Source organism: Phocoena phocoena, chromosome 10 (genome assembly GCF_963924675.1).
Source record: "Phocoena phocoena chromosome 10, mPhoPho1.1, whole genome shotgun sequence".
NCBI classification, from domain to species: Eukaryota; Metazoa; Chordata; class Mammalia; order Artiodactyla; family Phocoenidae; genus Phocoena; species Phocoena phocoena.
The window spans coordinates 40,019,777-40,036,986 of NC_089228.1; the positions used below are offsets into that span (position 1 = coordinate 40,019,777).

At 37.8% G+C, this 17,210-nt stretch overlaps 1 protein-coding gene across 1 annotated transcript in view; it reads left to right on the top strand.

The window, feature by feature from the left end:
• Nucleotides 1-17,210, top strand: part of SMARCC1 (SWI/SNF related, matrix associated, actin dependent regulator of chromatin subfamily c member 1) — a 178,098-nt gene that overhangs the window by 28,958 nt on the left and 131,930 nt on the right. Inside the window, exons 4-6 of the mRNA XM_065886493.1 lie at nucleotides 8,286-8,367; nucleotides 9,504-9,596; nucleotides 12,488-12,557. Coding sequence (XP_065742565.1) covers nucleotides 8,286-8,367; nucleotides 9,504-9,596; nucleotides 12,488-12,557 — 245 coding nt within the window. The remainder of the gene's footprint in view (nucleotides 1-8,285; nucleotides 8,368-9,503; nucleotides 9,597-12,487; nucleotides 12,558-17,210) is intronic.

Consider the following 17,210-nt stretch of genomic DNA (forward strand, 5'->3'; position numbering starts at 1 on the left):
AAAGTATGTTGTCTTTTATCTAGAGCCCTAATTTACTTTTTGCCTACATCCAAGAAAAATATCAAACAAATGTTGCAGTTATTATGCAAGTTATTTTTCATATATGGTTGTATGTGGATAATAGATGGATGTGCATTATTAGCAAATTGGAAGGTAGGCTCACTGTGAAATACATAAATGTGTATTATAATGTGCTGAAAGACACATTATATATTGTTTTATTGATTAAACGAGCATGAGAGTTTGTTGTTATCAGAGGGTAGCCTTCTGTTTTTCAGTTCTGTTTTCAACTCTGCTGTTGCAGCTCTTGCCAGAGTATTCTCTGACCTAGGATTGACAGCATGTCTGAGTACTCATATATGGTTTGTACCCTCGCTCTTGTTTCCCAGTTGGAACTCTTTACTGGTTTTCTTGTTCAGCTTGTATCTCTTCCAAGTCCGACCTGGACTCTTGAGGACAGAGTGTCAAAGTGAAATGTCTTTTCCTAAGTCATTGTGTAACTCGCTTTGTGTGCCAGTACAGTGAAATATTTTTATCTGAAAAGATTTAAGATGGTTTAGAAGGATATGTAAAATAACTCGTCTTTAAATTAAAAATGGGGCCAAAAAAGAAGTAAAGGATAGAGTTAAAGACTTTAAGAGGAATGAGGAGTAAAAGTTTTCTTCTCAGATTGTACCAGAATTATCCTCTTTCCAGTATAATTATAAACCAATTGCAGTACACAGCTTCCCCCATCTCCTATGACTTACACACTTGCAGTGAGTGGATCACTTATGTTCCAACAGTGCATGTTTTAGTAACTGCCCACCCATTTGGACATCTGAACAGTGGGCTATCATTTTGATACTGCTTCTGACTTGCCCCACGCCCAACATACTGTTCTGAACCTTTGTTCTCCAGTCGAACCTCACAGTGTAGCTCCAAAGTTTGTTGGTTTCCTCATTATGGCCATTCTCTTTTCCTGTTGTTTCTTTTTGTTTCTGCTTTCTTTCTTACTTCCTGCTTCCTTTTAGATTGCAGTGATGTCAGGATGGAGTGTCATGTATATGAGGTTGAGTGGGAACACCTGGTAATTATTGGTATATTTGTGAATAGACTGTACAGATTAAGAGTCCAGAATTAGAGGGACTCCCCTGGTGGCACAGTGCCAGTGCAGGGGACACAGGCTCAAGCCCTGGCCTGGGAAGGTCCCACATGCCGTGGAGCAACCAAACCCATGTGCTGCAACTACTGAGCCTGTGCTCTAGAGCCCGCAAGCCACAAGTACTGAGCCCACATGCCACAGCTACTGAAGCCTGCACGCCTAGAGCCCGTACGCTGCAACAAGAGAAGCCACTGTAGTGAGAAGTCCGTGTACTGCAACGAAGAGTAGCCCCCTCTTGCCATGATGAGAGAAAGCCCCGGTGCAGGAACAAAGACCCAATGCAGCCAAAAGTAAATAAATAAATTTATTTTAAAAAAAAAGATTCCAGAATTAGTGTGTTTGAGTTTGATCTTTCTGGATGTTTCTAAATAGTGTTAAAAAAAAAAAAAGGCTTCCCTGGTGGCACAGTGGTTGAGAGTCCGCCTGCTGATGCAGGGGACACGGGTTCGTGCCCTGGTCCGGGAGGATCCCACATGCCGCGGAGCGGCTGGGCCCGTGAGCCGTGGCTGCTGAGCCTGCGCGTCCGGAACCTGTGCTCTGCAACGGGAGAGGCCACAACAGTGAGAGGCCCGTGTACCGCAAAAAAAACAAAAACAAACAAACAAAAAAAGGAACAACTTATTTGTAGTGTTTTTTCTTTTCTTTTTAAATAAATTTATTTATTTATTTACTTTTGGCTGTGTCGGGTCTTCGTTGTTGCCCGCACGCTTTTCTCTAGTTGAGGTGAGTGGGGGCTACTCTTCGTTGCGGTGTGCAGGCTTCTCATTTGGGTGGCTTCTCTTGTTGCAGAGCACGGTCTCTAAGCGCGCGGGCTTCAGTAGTTGTGGCGTGCGGGCTCAGTAGTCGTGGCGCACCGGCTTAGTTGCTCTGTGGCATGTGGGATCTTCCCAAATCAGAGCTCGAGCCCGTGTCCACTGCATTGGCAGGTGGATTCTTAACCACTGCGTCACCAGGGAAGCTCTTATTTGTAGTTTTTCAAGTGTAGTTATATATAACTGAGGGACACCAAGAAGGATGGTTTTGACATACTGTGGAAATCCAAAAACATTTCCTGAAGGAGAGATTAAATGCAACCAGGTTCAACCCAGTAACAGAAAAGTAAATGTCAGTGCCCTCTTGTAGAGTGATTAGGACCTTGTTTATTTTCTTACAGTTCTAAACAGGTTGCTATATGCTGTAATCATAGTTAATGCCTTTCAAAGAGATTATTGAATGAAAATATTTTGTATTTTATTAGTTTTGCTTAGCAGTGGTAAACTAGGTTCAATGAACATAAAGTTTAGGATTAGTCTTTTTAAAAAATTATTTATTTATTTTGGCTGCTCTGGGTCTTAGTTGTGGCATGTGGGATCTTCGTTGTGGTGTGTGGGATCTTTAGTTGTGACATGCGGACTTCTTAGTTGCAGCACGTGGCCTTCATAGTTGCGGCATGCATGTGGGATCTAGTTACCTGACCAGGGATCGAACCCAGGCCCCCTGCATTGGGAGCATGGAGTCTTACCCACTGGACCACCAGGGAAGTTCCTAGGATTTGTTTTAATATGAGAAGTAACGTTTTATTTTTCCCTATGGCATTATTTGCTACTGACATTTATTTCTTACAGACAAGGTCAGACCTTTTTGTTTAAGTTAGAATGATAATACTTTACTTTCTACCTTAAGACTTCATTGTTCAACTTTTATTTCCTTCTTCAAAGTCTCCTTCAGATTAAAATATTTTGTTTTAGTTTTTTTTTTTTTTTGCGGTACGCGGGCCTCTCACTGTTGTGGCCTCTCCCGTTGCGGAGCACAGGACCCGGACGCGCAGGCCCAGCGGCCATGGCTCACGGGCCTAGCCGCTCCGCGGCATGTGGGATCTTCCTGGACCGGGGCACGAACCCGTGTCCCCTGCATTGGCAGGCAGACTCTCAACCACTGTGCCACCAGGGAAGCCCTTTGTTTCAGTTTTTACCACAGAAAGTCTGTGGCAGTGGCTTTCAACTTTTAGGCGTCACTTGGAGTCCTTGTTAAAAATATAAATTACTGGGCTTTATGAACATAGAGTGTCATCTACTAAGCTTGGCATGAAAACAGAATCTGCATTTTCAACAAGCACTGTAGATGATCCTAGGACCACACATTGAGAAATGCTGGTTAGTTTGGTTGTCATTTAAATGAAAATGTGGTTTAGATCTTTTAACTTATGAAGAATTATCCATTTTGATAGCATAGTTTAAAACACTGTTTTCTGTTCGTCATCTAGCTTTTTAATTAAAAAAATATATATATTTACACACACACATATATATATACACATATATATATATATATAGAGAGAGAGAGAGAGAGAGAGAGAGAGAGCGCGCTCCGCGCAAGGGTTCAAACCAATTTCCTTATCCTCAAAGTCACATACCTAGTGGGATATAATTTTTTAGTCTACTTTTGTATAGTAGACCTCCCTCTTCTTCGCATATGGGATTACTTATTTCCAGTGTCTTATATCTAGGCTGTGTGCCATTCTTTTGGGATGCTGCATACTGGACCTCTTGCTGGTGATGGTCTTCAGACTTTCATAGCTTAGCCTCATTAAACAAAGCCCCTTACATTCGAGGCTAACTTTGGTCACCTCCCATACAACTGTTTGCTGTACTGTTGCTATTTGCCTTGCCCCCAGCTCAGTGCATTTTTGTTTTGCCTTTTAGAAGTTTGCTTCTGAGGCCCTTTACACCGCTTTCCCAGGTGTTAAACTCATTCGCTAGGATTCATTATTGATTAGTTTTTTTTTGTTGTGTGTTTTTTTTTTTTTTTTTTTTTGCGGTACGTGGGCCTCTCACTGCTGTGGCCTCTCCCGCTGTGGAGCACACGCTCCGGACGTGCAGGTTCAGCAGCCATGGGTCACGGGCCCAGCCGCTCCGCGGCATGTGGGATCCTCCCAGACCGGGGCACAAACCCGTGTCCCCTGCATCGGCAGGCGGACTATTGATTAGTTTTATTCAGACTTTTTTATGCATGTCTGAGGATGAGGAGAGAACATCTCTAACTCTATTAGCAAGAGGTATCGAATTTAGAGCAATACAGCTAATAAGGCCTTTTTGACAGACAGTAGGTATTGTCTTAGATTGAAAGGCTGCTGCAAGACATTGCCCAGCAGATTACCAGAGGAAAATAAAGCAGAAGACTTATTAATTAATTAATAAACCCTCAATGGAGAGCTTATATTTACAGCCTAGATGGCCCAAAGTTTTAAGTCAGAAAGAAAGAAAATGTGTTCATATGTAGTCTCTCTATATAGATCTTAGGGTAATAATATCTCTTCCAATTTTTTTCCCCCCCTTTTCTAGAGCCCTCCTATGAGGCCTGCCCAGTGCTAGCTTCACTCTGAAATTGTCAGGTGGAATCATAATTGTATTATTTCTTGTTATTTCAACTCAAGTTGAAATAACAAGAAACATAATACGATTGCCAAATCGTCTTCAAACAGAATTGTACTAATTTATTGTCCTACCAAAATGTATCGAGAGTGTACTTTTTCCCTGGCCAATAGTTGTATTTGTTTGTATTACCTCACCTTTTGATCTTGGCAGTCTGTGAGAGAGTCAAAAAAAAAGGTTTTACAGTTTTAGTTTAATTTGCATTTCCCTTTTGGGCGGGTTTGAGCATCTTTCTGTATTGTAAAAAGTAAAGTTTATTTGAATACCCTTGGTAATTTCAGAATAAGTCAAATAAAATCTTTCAACTAAAGGTTATACTGTATTTACCTGATTTCTTTATTTCAAGTTTTCTTAATATTCATATATGTACTTTTGCTTACCTAGCATACTGCAGATTGAGGAAAACTTCAGTGTGTCATGTTATCAAATCATTGTTTGGGAAACCATTTCAGTTTATTATTATGGAAAATATAAACTATACATAAAAGAAGAGAGAATAATATAATGAGCTGCCATGTCTAATCATGCATCTTCAGCTTTATAGAATTTCATCTGTAAATACTTCTCTGTGTATTTATTTCTAAAATTAGGTTTTAAAAAAGCATAATAACTACCATTATCATAACTAAGAAAATTATCAATAAGTTTTCAATGTTATTAAATATCTACTGTGTTCAAGTTTCCCTGATTATCTCATGAACATTTTTTATATTTTGTTTGAATCAGTATCCAAACAAGATTCATACGTTGTAGTTGGTTCATATGACTCTTAAATCTCTGTTTAAAAATTTCTGATTTTCCTTCTCACTCTTTGTTTTCCTCAAAAATAATTATTATTATTTTTTACAAAAACAGGTTGTCTTGTAGAATTGTATTATGTCCTAGATTTTGCTGATACATCCCCAAGAAGATCACTTACCATAGTCTTCTTAATTTCTAGTAAAGTGATAATTAGATCTGGAGGTGTGGTCTGATTCAGTTTCATTTTTTTTTAGCAACAATACTTCATAGACAGTGTTGTGTTTCTCCATCTGGAGGCATATAATGTCTGGTTGTTTCTCTTTTTGTAATGGACAGTTGATGTTCAATGCCTAGAGTCATCTTATCTTTAAAATTGTAAAACTTACCAGGTGGCAGTATTCTAATTTTGAAAAATATTAGAATGTAGATATTCTAATGTGAAGGTATAGATCCTTACTGTTATTCAGATTATTCCTTGTTAGAGACTGTTTTTCTGTCATTCCTTCTTTATTTATTAGCTGGGATACTTTTCTAAAGAGAAACTTTACTCTTCAGCAATTGGAAAGGCAGAATGAATTCTTGATTCTTTCTCTGTTAACAGATTCATTTAGTTTTTAATCTCCATTTGCAGACAAATCCATGCAGCCCTATTTTAATTTGTTTAATGGTTGCTTTCAAACTTATTTCTCAGATTTCTAATAGAGATAATTCTCTTCAGCTCCAGTATCTGAATCATTTGTTAAGGAAGCAGTTTCTCTGTGAATAATAAGTAAACTCTTTAAGTAAGCAGTTCTGTAAGTGATGCATTCCTGGATCTAGTCCTGTATTATCAGAAGCCCATGAAAGAGCGACCCCTTCTTTAGAAAGGGGAGACAGTTAAATGTCTTTACTTTTATTGTGCTGAAAGAACCAATGGAAGGCTGTCAGCTGTAATAGCGTTGTCCTGGTTAGTTGATTGCTAATCTGTTGTCTTGCCAGTTAATGCAGATTGCTTGGAATTTCTGACCTACCCCTTTCTCAAGAGAGGTTAGGGAAGGAGGATACTCAAAAACATAAAAAAAAAGGGGGGGAGGTGAGATTTAAGGAAAAGTTCTGTGTACCAAGGATAAATCAAGATACAGTTATCAGGCTTCCCTGGTGGCACAGTGGTTGAGAGTCCGCCTGCTGATGCAGGGGACACAGGTTCGTGCCCCGGTCCAGGAAGATCCCACATGCCGCGGAGCGGCTGGGCCCGTGAGCCATGGCTGCTGAGCCTGTGCATCCGGAGCCTGTGCTCCGCAACGGGAGAGGCCACAACAGTGAGAGGCCCGCGTATCGCAAAAATAAAAAACAAGATAGTTATCTGGGATGGAGGTCCCTCTTATCTATAAATGTTATTTTAAAATCTTAACTAGTTCTATTCTGAATTACCTATATCTGTGCTTTAGTGGACACTTTGGTTAATTTCTTAATTGGCATTACTTTAGGAAATGTTTCAGTCTTAGCACAGTAATGAAAAAGTCATAATAAATAAATATTAGACCATGGTCAGAATAAAGCCACACATTTCATTATCCACAGGGCTGTATAGGTCAGAAAACCTGGTCCTTGTCCTCAAGGCATCTAATGCAATGTCTTACCAGCAAAATGACTGGGGCTGTAACAGCAAGTGCACATGATGTATTAGTAACATGAAGGAAGACAGCAATAGCTTCATAGAGGAAGAGACTCGAGGATAGATTCTGGAAGTGATAGCATCAAGCCCTTGAGTGGGTGGTGACATTCTAGAAAGGCTGCAGAGTTAGAAATGTTGGAGGTGTGGGGAGCATCTGCAGGATAAAACAGGATGACCTGAGGATTAAGAGCATGAGCTCTGGACTCAAACTGATTAATCCTAGTTAGTGCATGGTAGTAATGATTAAAGAAAAAATTATAACCATGATTAACATTTACTGATCACTTGCTAACAGATTAAGCATAAGCACTCTGCTAAGCTCTTAACATATATACTTCATGTAACCTTCACAAAAACCCTTAGGGCCCATGGTATTCATGAAGAAATTGATCCTTGTATCAGTAAATCACTCAAGACTACATAAAGATGGGATCAGAATTAGAACCCATAGCAGTTTGACTTCACAGCCAACACTCTCACCCACTAAGCTATACTCCTCTCCCTGGAATTAAAATGGAACAAAAGCAAAGTAAATGTTGAATAAAAAATAATGAGGAAAGAAGCATTCAGATTTGTAAAGATTTAACCCTATGGAAATGACTAAGATAGGCAGAGACAACACCCCCATGTTATGCTTGGGTACTTAGATAAAGAGACATTGGGGAAGGGTTTCAAATAAAGGTAAATAGATGAATTTTACCACATTTGGGACAATAGTAGGCTCTAAGAGAATTACAGGCATTGTTGATTTGAACAGATGACTTTTAAGCATATGTAAAGTAGATAGACTTTCCATATACTTGAAGAGTGGTATAGTAATTCACTGTCTTTGGATCTGTGGACTACTGTATGATGTAAAATATCTTAGGTTTAAGGAAAACAGGGGATACTTCTTGGAATTGGTAGATCATTTTGACTGGAGTAGATCTTAATGTCATAAAATTTAATGTTTTATGAAGGTGTTGACACTGTGATTTCTTATACTGCTGAGAATATCATACTTTTTTTTTTAACGGTACGCGGGCCTCTCACCGCTGCGGCATCTCCCGCCACGGGGCACAGACTCCGGACGCGCAGGCTCAGTGGCCATGGCTCACGGGCCCAGCCGCTCCGCGGCACGCGGGATCCTTCCGGAACGGGGCACGAACCCGTGTCCCCTGCATCGGCAGGCAGACTCTCAACCACTGCGCCACCAGGGAAACCCTATCATACATTTTGTAGAGTGCTATTTTAATTTCCAGATCTTTCCAATTCATTTGCATTGAATACTAAATCCAAGTTTTCACTTTTGTTTAAGGTGGGAGACAAATTACCTGATGATTTTCTTCTCTTACAGGCGGAGGTTTGATCTACAGAATCCATCCCGAATGGATCGTAATGTTGAAATGTTTATGAACATTGAAAAAACATTGGTGCAGGTAACTCAAAGTTAGATTATTAAAATTTTTTTCCTTTAGTATACTGTCATTTCTAAGATTGGCTTTATTAGATTGCCAAAAGATCAAAGGAAGAAAAGTTTACTGAAATCTATTATATTATTTTTACGGGTTTTTGGGGATTAGAGCTACAAAGAATGACTAAAACTTGTCATTTATAGAATATTTTTTCTTAAACTTTTGGTAAAATAATCTATGATATTTTTCTTTATTAATTTCATCTAATCCATTATTTGAATCTTTCATACTTAATATAAGTATTCTCTCATCCTACTAGTCCCTTGTGTATACAGTCATTTTCTTTGTTTTGTTTTGGATTTGTTTCATGGTTGTACCATAAATATAAATCTTATTTCCCCAACTAGATTATAACGTGGAGAAGAGAACACTTAATTTTCTTCTTTTCTTTCTTAGTGTTTTTACTGATAGGTAATTTTTAGTGATCACTGAATAAACTTCCTGGGGAAAGGCAGCTGGCAATTCTGCTAGGTATTATCATTAACTTAATGCCTGAAACTTGTCTCACAGACTATTAACTTGGAGAAATAATTGAGTGGTTTTTGTTTTTTGGTTGATTTTTGGTGATAGTTTGGGGAGTTAATATGCATGTTTTAATCATTGCTATTTATAAGATTAGAAATGGGGGAAAAGAGCTATAATCCACAGTTTTGATATTTTAAGTAACTTAGATGATGAGCCAAAATGGGCATCCCTCCCCACGTATTCTCCCCCAACCTCCACCTCCCAGGTTAGGTGAAAATGCTACATTAGACTTAGACTGTTAAGGTAAGTTCAGGTAAATTGACTACGAGGATTAATTTATCAGGATGGTACCTTAATGAAAAAGATAATGAATTTCTCTAGGTCACGAGTCTCAGCAGTGTTTTGTGCAGGTGTACCTAGCTGCAGAGAAGGGATCTGGGAATGGCATTAAGTGGCCTGCTGAACACCTAGGTTTTATATTGAAATAAGACTTGTACATTCTCTACCAAAGTACGTCTTCCTATTTTAAGCAGTATGGCTTTGAGTGCCAACTTTTGCCATTAGGGTAAATGCATAAATAATGTGACATTATTTCAAAACCAAAAGAATTTCAAAATCTGTTCTTTTATCCTCAGAGCAATTGTCTGACCAGACCCAACATCTACCTCATTCCAGACATTGATCTGAAGTTGGCTAATAAATTGAAAGATATAATCAAACGACATCAGGTAATATACACGATCACTTCAGAAGCATTGTGTAGTATAAAATTCTTGTGAATCTCAGCTATAATACCTTTTGATATATGTATATATATGCATTAAGTGAAAGTTTTCTCTCTTTGGGTTCTTACAGTACCAAGTTTTCTTCTCTCTCCACTCACCTCCAGTTCTTAGCCTAGAATAGCATTTTCCCGCTAGCATTATTGAGATATAATTGACATATAACACTGTGTAAATTTAAGGTGTAGAGTGTGATGATTTGATACATGTATGTATCCTAGAGTAGCATTTAATAAAGTCATTGGTATGGATTCATCATAGTCTTACTATGAAATATGTTTATGTAGAGTTAAAGAGACCAGCATACTGTGCATCACCATAATTATAAAGTCAAACAGAGTGAGAGCTGGTGACACAGTTGTTGGTAGGAGGAGATCAAATATTACCTCAAGTAAACCTGCCTCCCCCCATTATATGTATTGTATTTATATTTGTAACTTTGAAAAACTGACTGGAAAATTCTGTTTTCCCCATAAGCTTACTTTGTCTTGATTTACATGTACCAGTGCTATATCCTGTCATCTTCACCTCCTTTCTCTAACTTCATTTTAGGCGAAGACCTTGCATATTTATGCATGTGTAGGTCTGTGACTACGTATGTGGCTAAACTGTAAGCAAACTTTTGTCATGGTAAAGTAGCTGAGGATACTCGGAAGATAATTCTTTGAAATATCATTTGAATGACAGTTTTACCAATTCTTAGAATTAGTTGAGAAGCCTCATGAAATAGTCTGTCTTTTTTCTGCTGCAAGAGAAATTGCTGGTTGAATTATGTTTTAGCATTTAGTAAAATATCTTCCAAGTTCTCAAAGCAAATATTTCTAATATTGGGTTAGCCAATAAGTTCATTTGGGTTTTTGGTAGGATGGTATGGAAAAATCCGAACGAACTTTTTGGCCAACCCAGTACTTCTTAAAATTGGAGATTTAGTACAGTCTTTTTCCTACGTATAACATCTGTACCAAAGAGAAGGGTAATAGGATTGTGCCTTCAGTTCAAGCCGTCTGAAGTCTACTTCCTTTTTTTTTTTTTTTTTACTAGCATATGACTTTGAACAAATCACTTAACCTTTTCTCTTTTAGACTATCTCTTTATTGGAGTGACTGTCAAGTATAGCTTAATTACAGGTGGAATGTTAGAGGGCATAAGTGGAACAGGTTAACCAGCTGGTTGTTGATTTCAAGCTGAAATTATATACTGTTATTGCTACCAAATCATCCTGGGAAAAGTTTATGTATTTTCCTACAATTTATACTGAACATTTATTGCTGTCATATTTCTTAAGAAATCTGACTTAGTGATTACTTTTTTCTAGGGATAACCTCCAGTGAGATATAAAGATCTTCCCAGTTTCATAGAATGTTAGGGAAGAGATCCTAAAAGCTAATAATAATACCATTATTGAATACTGATGATCAGGTGTTTGCTCAAGCATTTAAAATGCATTAATAACTCCATTGATTGAGCACTTACAGTGTGCCTGTCACTGTTGTTAGCTCATTGTGTCTATTAACTTAGTCCTAACAAAATTCTTGTGAAATAGGTTTTATTGTTACCAGTCTATTTTACAGAAGACACTGAAGCACAAAAAAATTAGATACTTGCCCATGTCATGTTAAGTAGTATATGGTGGAGCTAAGGTGCAAACCCAGGCCTCTCTGATGGACTCCAGAGGCCAAAGTCCTCAACAGTGTGCTCTTCTGACTGTTGCCTCGCACATTAGATGTTGACATTCCCTTTTCAGCCTCTCCTCTGACTGTTGAAAGTGTGCTCAAACACTTCTAGTGATTAAAAATTCCTTTCCTTATTCGGTAGCTACTTCATCTTTATTTATTTATTTTCTTAATCTTTAGATAGCCCTAAATATAAGAAGCTTAGAGTTTTCCTGCAGCTGAAAATAGCATTGTTACGTTTTTCTAATTGTAGTATTTAGTAAATATTCATTGTCAAAAACAAAAATTAGGTAATATGTTAATGTGCTACTTACACCTGATTTTAAGACTTCTCATCATTCTTATGGTCTCTAGAATGAGCACTTTTGTGTCTGAATGACTTCCAAGTCATGTTCTAGACTGTATGTAGTATTATAGCTGTGGCCTAGCTAGAACTTGACTTTAGCATTCTAACATTGACTTAAAACAATGGACACATACATGCTAGAGTGAAGTCAAATGTCCATCCTGTATGTATGTAGCCCTAGGTTATGTCTCATGGCTATAAACTTGCATTGATTTACTTCAAGTAATATTGATAATTTGTGATGACTTTGGAGTAACTTTCAGAATTAGTTGGAGGTATTCAAATTACTGATAAGGTTAGCCAGAGAAAGAGAGAGAGATACAAAGAGAATTAGCTGGGGACTTCCCTGGCGGTCCAGTGGTTGAGACCTTGCCTTCTGTGCAGGGGCTATGGGTTCGATGACTGGTTCCAGGAGCTAAGATCCCACATGCCTCGCGGCCAAAAAACCAAAACATAAAAAACAGAAGCAATATTGTAAAAAATTCAATAAAGATTAAAAAAAAATGGTCCACATCAAAAAAAGTCTTTAAAGAGAAAGCAACAAAGAAAATTAGCAAAGAGGTATTTATATTATTTTCCTATTCAACGATGTAAACTGTATCTATGGATAATTTATTTTTGTTTTTTCTTGTTAATCACCGTCTCTTTCCTTGACTAAAATAATGAAAATATTATAGTTTTAAAATACTGCTCTCAAAAAAATATAAAAAGTAGAATAATGCCTTTATAATTCTTAGGCAGTTTGCATCTGGCAAGACGTCTCATAGTTTGTTTGCCATATGTTTTATTTTTACATTACTCCTTCATTTGCTTTCCAGGGGACATTTACTGATGAGAAGTCAAAAGCTTCCCACCACATTTATCCATATCCTTCCTCACAAGAGGATGGTAAGTTAGTTTTTGGTTATGAACTGATAAACTGATACTTTACTAGATTTTAAATTATATTAGCAGAGGTTTAAATAATCAGCTTTAAAAAAATAAGAGACTTTCAAATATTAAATAAATATCATAGATGATTTAAATTTATAGTTTTTTATTTTTTTGCTGAGTTAGGCTTAGCAAACTAATTCTGTGATGTCCAGTTTTCTGATCATTAGACTTATTTCTTTGTTGGTAATCATTATCTGGGTGTTAAGTCTAGGCAAGCCTTATACATTATATGTTAACTATGTTTTTGTTTGCCATATCTCTTGTGTTCTGAAAATTAAGAGAAATTGCAAGACAGAAGAACATCTCTTGGGAAGATTGGCTTACTGACTGTCTAAACAGGGCCCTTCAGCAATATTTTTTAATTAATTAATTAATTAATATTTATTTTTTATTGGTCTCAGGCAACCAGCTCTTGGTTTCATTGAATTTCTCTAATGCTTTGCTCTTTTCTATTTGATTGATTGCCACTCTGATCTTTTATTTCCTTTCTGCTGCCTACTTTGGATTGAATTGTTGTTCGTTTTTTTTTTTAATTAATTAATTTATTTTTGGCTGTGTTGGGTCTTCGTTGCTGTACGTGGGCTTTCTCTAGTTGCGGGGAGGGGGAGCTACTCTTCGTTGAGGTGTGTGGGCTTCTCATTGCGGTGGCTACTCTTGTTGCGGAGCACAGGCTCTAGATGCGTGGGCTTCAGTAGTTGTGGCTCGTGGACTCTAGAGCACAGGCTTAGCAGTTGTGGTGCATGGGCTTAGTTGCTCCGTGGCATGTGGGATCTTCCCGGACCAGGGTTTGAGCCCATGTCCACTGCATTGGCAGGCGGATTCCTTTTTTTTTTTCTGTATGCGGGCCTCTCACTGTTGTGGCCTCTCCCGTTGCGGAGCACAGGCTCCAGACGCGCAGGCTCAGCGGCCATGGCTCACGGGCCCAGCTGCTCCACGGCATGTGGGATCTTCCCGGACCAGGACACGAACCCGCGTCCCCTGCATCGGCAAGCGGACTCTCAACCACTGCGCCACCAGGGAACCCGGGCAGGCGGATTCTTAACCACTGCGCCACTAGGGAAGCCCTCAGCAATATTTTAGTTTGGTGAATTTATAATGGTTCAGATTCTGATCTCCAACTGTGCTATCATAAAAGTTGATTTTGTCATTGGCCGGAGTTCATTAGATCTGTGGAAACTGATTTGTGCTAACCGTTCTTTCAAGGGTTGGAAAGTTGGGAAACAAACTGTGAATTAACTAACAAGGTTAATTAATTTAGATTGAGAAATAGATCTCTTATAGGGATCAAGTCTTCTTGTAAACACCACATATCCGTGTAGGACATCTATATAAGAAGCCAAATTATATCAGATTTGAATGGCTAATTACCTGATGCTGAGTGTTTTTCCTGACCAGTGCAGTTTTGCTAGAAGTCAGTAACAAAAAGATTACAAGATAATTCCTGATGCTTGAAAATTAAGAAATATATTGCCATATAATCCTTGGGTCAAAGAAGAAATTACAATAGAAATAGAATATCTTTGGAGCTGAATAATTATGAAGTGAATAATAAAATGTGAGAACATTAAATTTTGTAGGATGCAGCTGAAGCTGTGCCCAGAGGGAAATCTATATCTTTAAATGCATATATTAGGAAAAAAGAAAGACTGAAAAATCAATGGTCCATAAGAAATTTATTTCAATAAATTAGAAAACAACAGCAAGTTAAACCTAAAGGAAGAAGGAAATAAATAGTAAAGATAAGAGCAAAAGTTTATGGAGTAGAAAATATACAATAACAAGGTGATCAGCAATCTCAGAAATGGTTCTTAGAAAAAACTAATAAGGCTGTTAAAGTCGTGCTGCAAATAAATGAGAAAAAGAGAAAGAATAATGTCAGGAATGGAAGGGGGACATCACTATAGATCCAACAGATATTACAAACAGTTGTAAGAGGTTAGGTTAGTTGGTTGGTTGGTTGCTTGCTTGTGTGTTTGGTGTCAAACCTAAGAAACTATTGGCTAATCCAGTGTCATAAAGTTTTATAACTTTCTTTTCTTCTAAGAGTTGTATAGTTTTATCTGTGACATTTAAGTCTTTTCATCATCAGTTTTGATGCTGAAAGCTTGATTTTATTTGTAACAGTCATAATTTTAGCTCTATGACTATGATGCTTTTATAAAGTGTGAAACTTCACTCTGCCTTCAGTGTTTAATTGATGGTTTCTCAGATTTTATCCTGTTAGGTAATAGCAATCGGTTTCCACTAGATGGAGGTGGTGAATAGCTGTTTATGATAGCCTTCTGTTGCTGGCTGACTCTTTTTCACTAATAAGGCTGGTATAAAACATGTAGGTTTTGAACTTTTTGGAAAAAAAAATTGCCTTTTAACAAAAGATGTGAACTGTAATTGTTACATCTAGATACTTAATGATTCCTTATTTATGCTGGTTTTGTTTTTCTCCTTTGTTTAGTACAGCCTCGATTACTATATACTAATGCTTGCTTGGTATTGCTATCAGTAGTAGAGTTATTAGGAGATAGCATTTAAATTTTAATATATTGGAAGTTATTTTTTAATGTAAAATGTGATTCTTTACACTATAGGATTTACCTTAGAATAACTGGCTGTCAGGTAAATGTTGACTCTCAATGAAGCTCTCTGTTGGGCTCCGTACAGGTACTGTTTTAGATAAGTGTGCAGATGATAACAATACCAGCCACAACACATTACAAATCATGTTGTAAAACCCTTGCAAATGCGGTATACCTTTTACGAAGATTAGTTAAGTTTAAAATAAAAGGTGACATTTAAAATATTAGTAATATTTTGAGTATGGCATGCTAGAAGGGGGTACAAATTAAGCAAAAGCATAGAGGCAATAAATTATGAAATTTGAGGAAAAGCAAATGGCAAAGTTTGGCTGTGTGTCTTAGATAGTGGGAAATAAGTGGGTAGGTAAGAGGACCTGTGTCTGGTTTAAAGAGGCTTGTTTTTATTTGGTGAATGAGGGAGAGGGTAGACAAATTTTGATGATTTTGGTGAAGAGAAGCTTGCAACTATGGCTGTAGTAGGAAAATTTTCCTGGGAGCTGATTTCTGGGATATCAGATACGTGGAGACTGGTTAGAGAACAGGACCCATTGGGAAGCTCTGAATTAAATTGCTGAGTGAGGGGGTATGTTAATCATTGGATGGGATAAATTCATATATCAGGAGAGTAAAGGAGATAGGTGGCAAACCAGGATGGTCCATATCTTAACAGTCAAGGGAAAATAAGGAAAGGAAAGCATTTCCAAACAAATGAGGTGGGCAGTGGAATTTTTCTACAAAGAAATCAAAGTGAAGCCTAAGACAGGGCATTTGGTCAGTCAGGAAATAATTTGGGAATGAAATTTCAGTAACTTGGAAATGAGAGTAAGTTGTAGGGTTGGTGGAATATCGCTGGTTTCCCAGGATTTATGGCAGGGAAAAGAAAGTGGAGGATGGCACCCACCAGACGGTTTGGGTTTTGTCTTTCAGTGTGGCTTTACAGTATATTTCTGGGCAGAGCAAAAATAAATTGAAGCACATAGTTGAGTTGAGACCTGGTAGGGATAAAGGGCTTGGTTTAAGAACATAGGTTGAATTACTGGTTTTAGCAGAAGGAATATGTAGTTCCTCAGAGAAGAAAATAAATGAAGAGAATTCTTAAAAATTGACATACTGTTTAGAAGAGGAAAACAGACTAAATCTTGTTCAAAATAAATTATTTAGATGGACAGATAAGTCCGTTCGGTTTTCTTATCTGTTCGCAATTCTTTTTTCTTGTTCATCTGACTTGATAGTTTTAAATGGCCAGGTTTTAAAAATTTTTTATTTTATATTGGAGTATAGGTGATTAACAATGTTGTGTTAGTTTCAGGTATACAGAAAAGTGATTAAGTTATACATATACATGTATCTTCAAATGACCAGTGTTTGAGTTTGCTGTTTATTTCCTCTGGTTGGCCAGGTCTGATGTTGAACCCCTCTAGAGAATTTTTCAGTTTTGTTATTATATTCTTCAACTCCAGAATTTCTGTTTGGTTCTTTTTTATAGTTTCAGTCTCTTTGTTGATGTTCTTAATATTGTTCATATATTGTTTTCCTAATTTTGTTTAGTTGTTTAACTGTGTTCTCTTGTAGTACCTTGAGCCTCTTTAAAACGGTTATTTTGAATTTGTCAGGTAATCCATAGATCTTTGTTTTTTTAGGGTTGGCTTTTGAGATTCATTTTATTCCTTGGATTGGGCCATTTTCCCTTTCTCTTTCTGTGTCTTGTTATTTTCTGCTGTGTTTATTTATTTGTTTGTTGGCTGCATTGGGTCTTCGTTGCGGTGCATGGGCTTCTCGTTGTGGTGGCTTCTCTTGTTGCGGAGCACGGCTGTAGGTGCACGAGCTTCAGTGTTTGTGGCACGCGGGCTCAGTAGTTGTGGCTCGAGGGCTCTAGAGCGCAGCCTCAATAGTTGTAGCACACGGGCTTAGCTGCTCCATGGCATGTGGGATCTTCCCGGACCAGGGCTCGAACCCATGTTCCCTGCATTGGCAGGCGGATTCTTAACCACTGCACCACCATGGAAGTCCCTTCTGCTTTGTTTGTTTTGTGCGT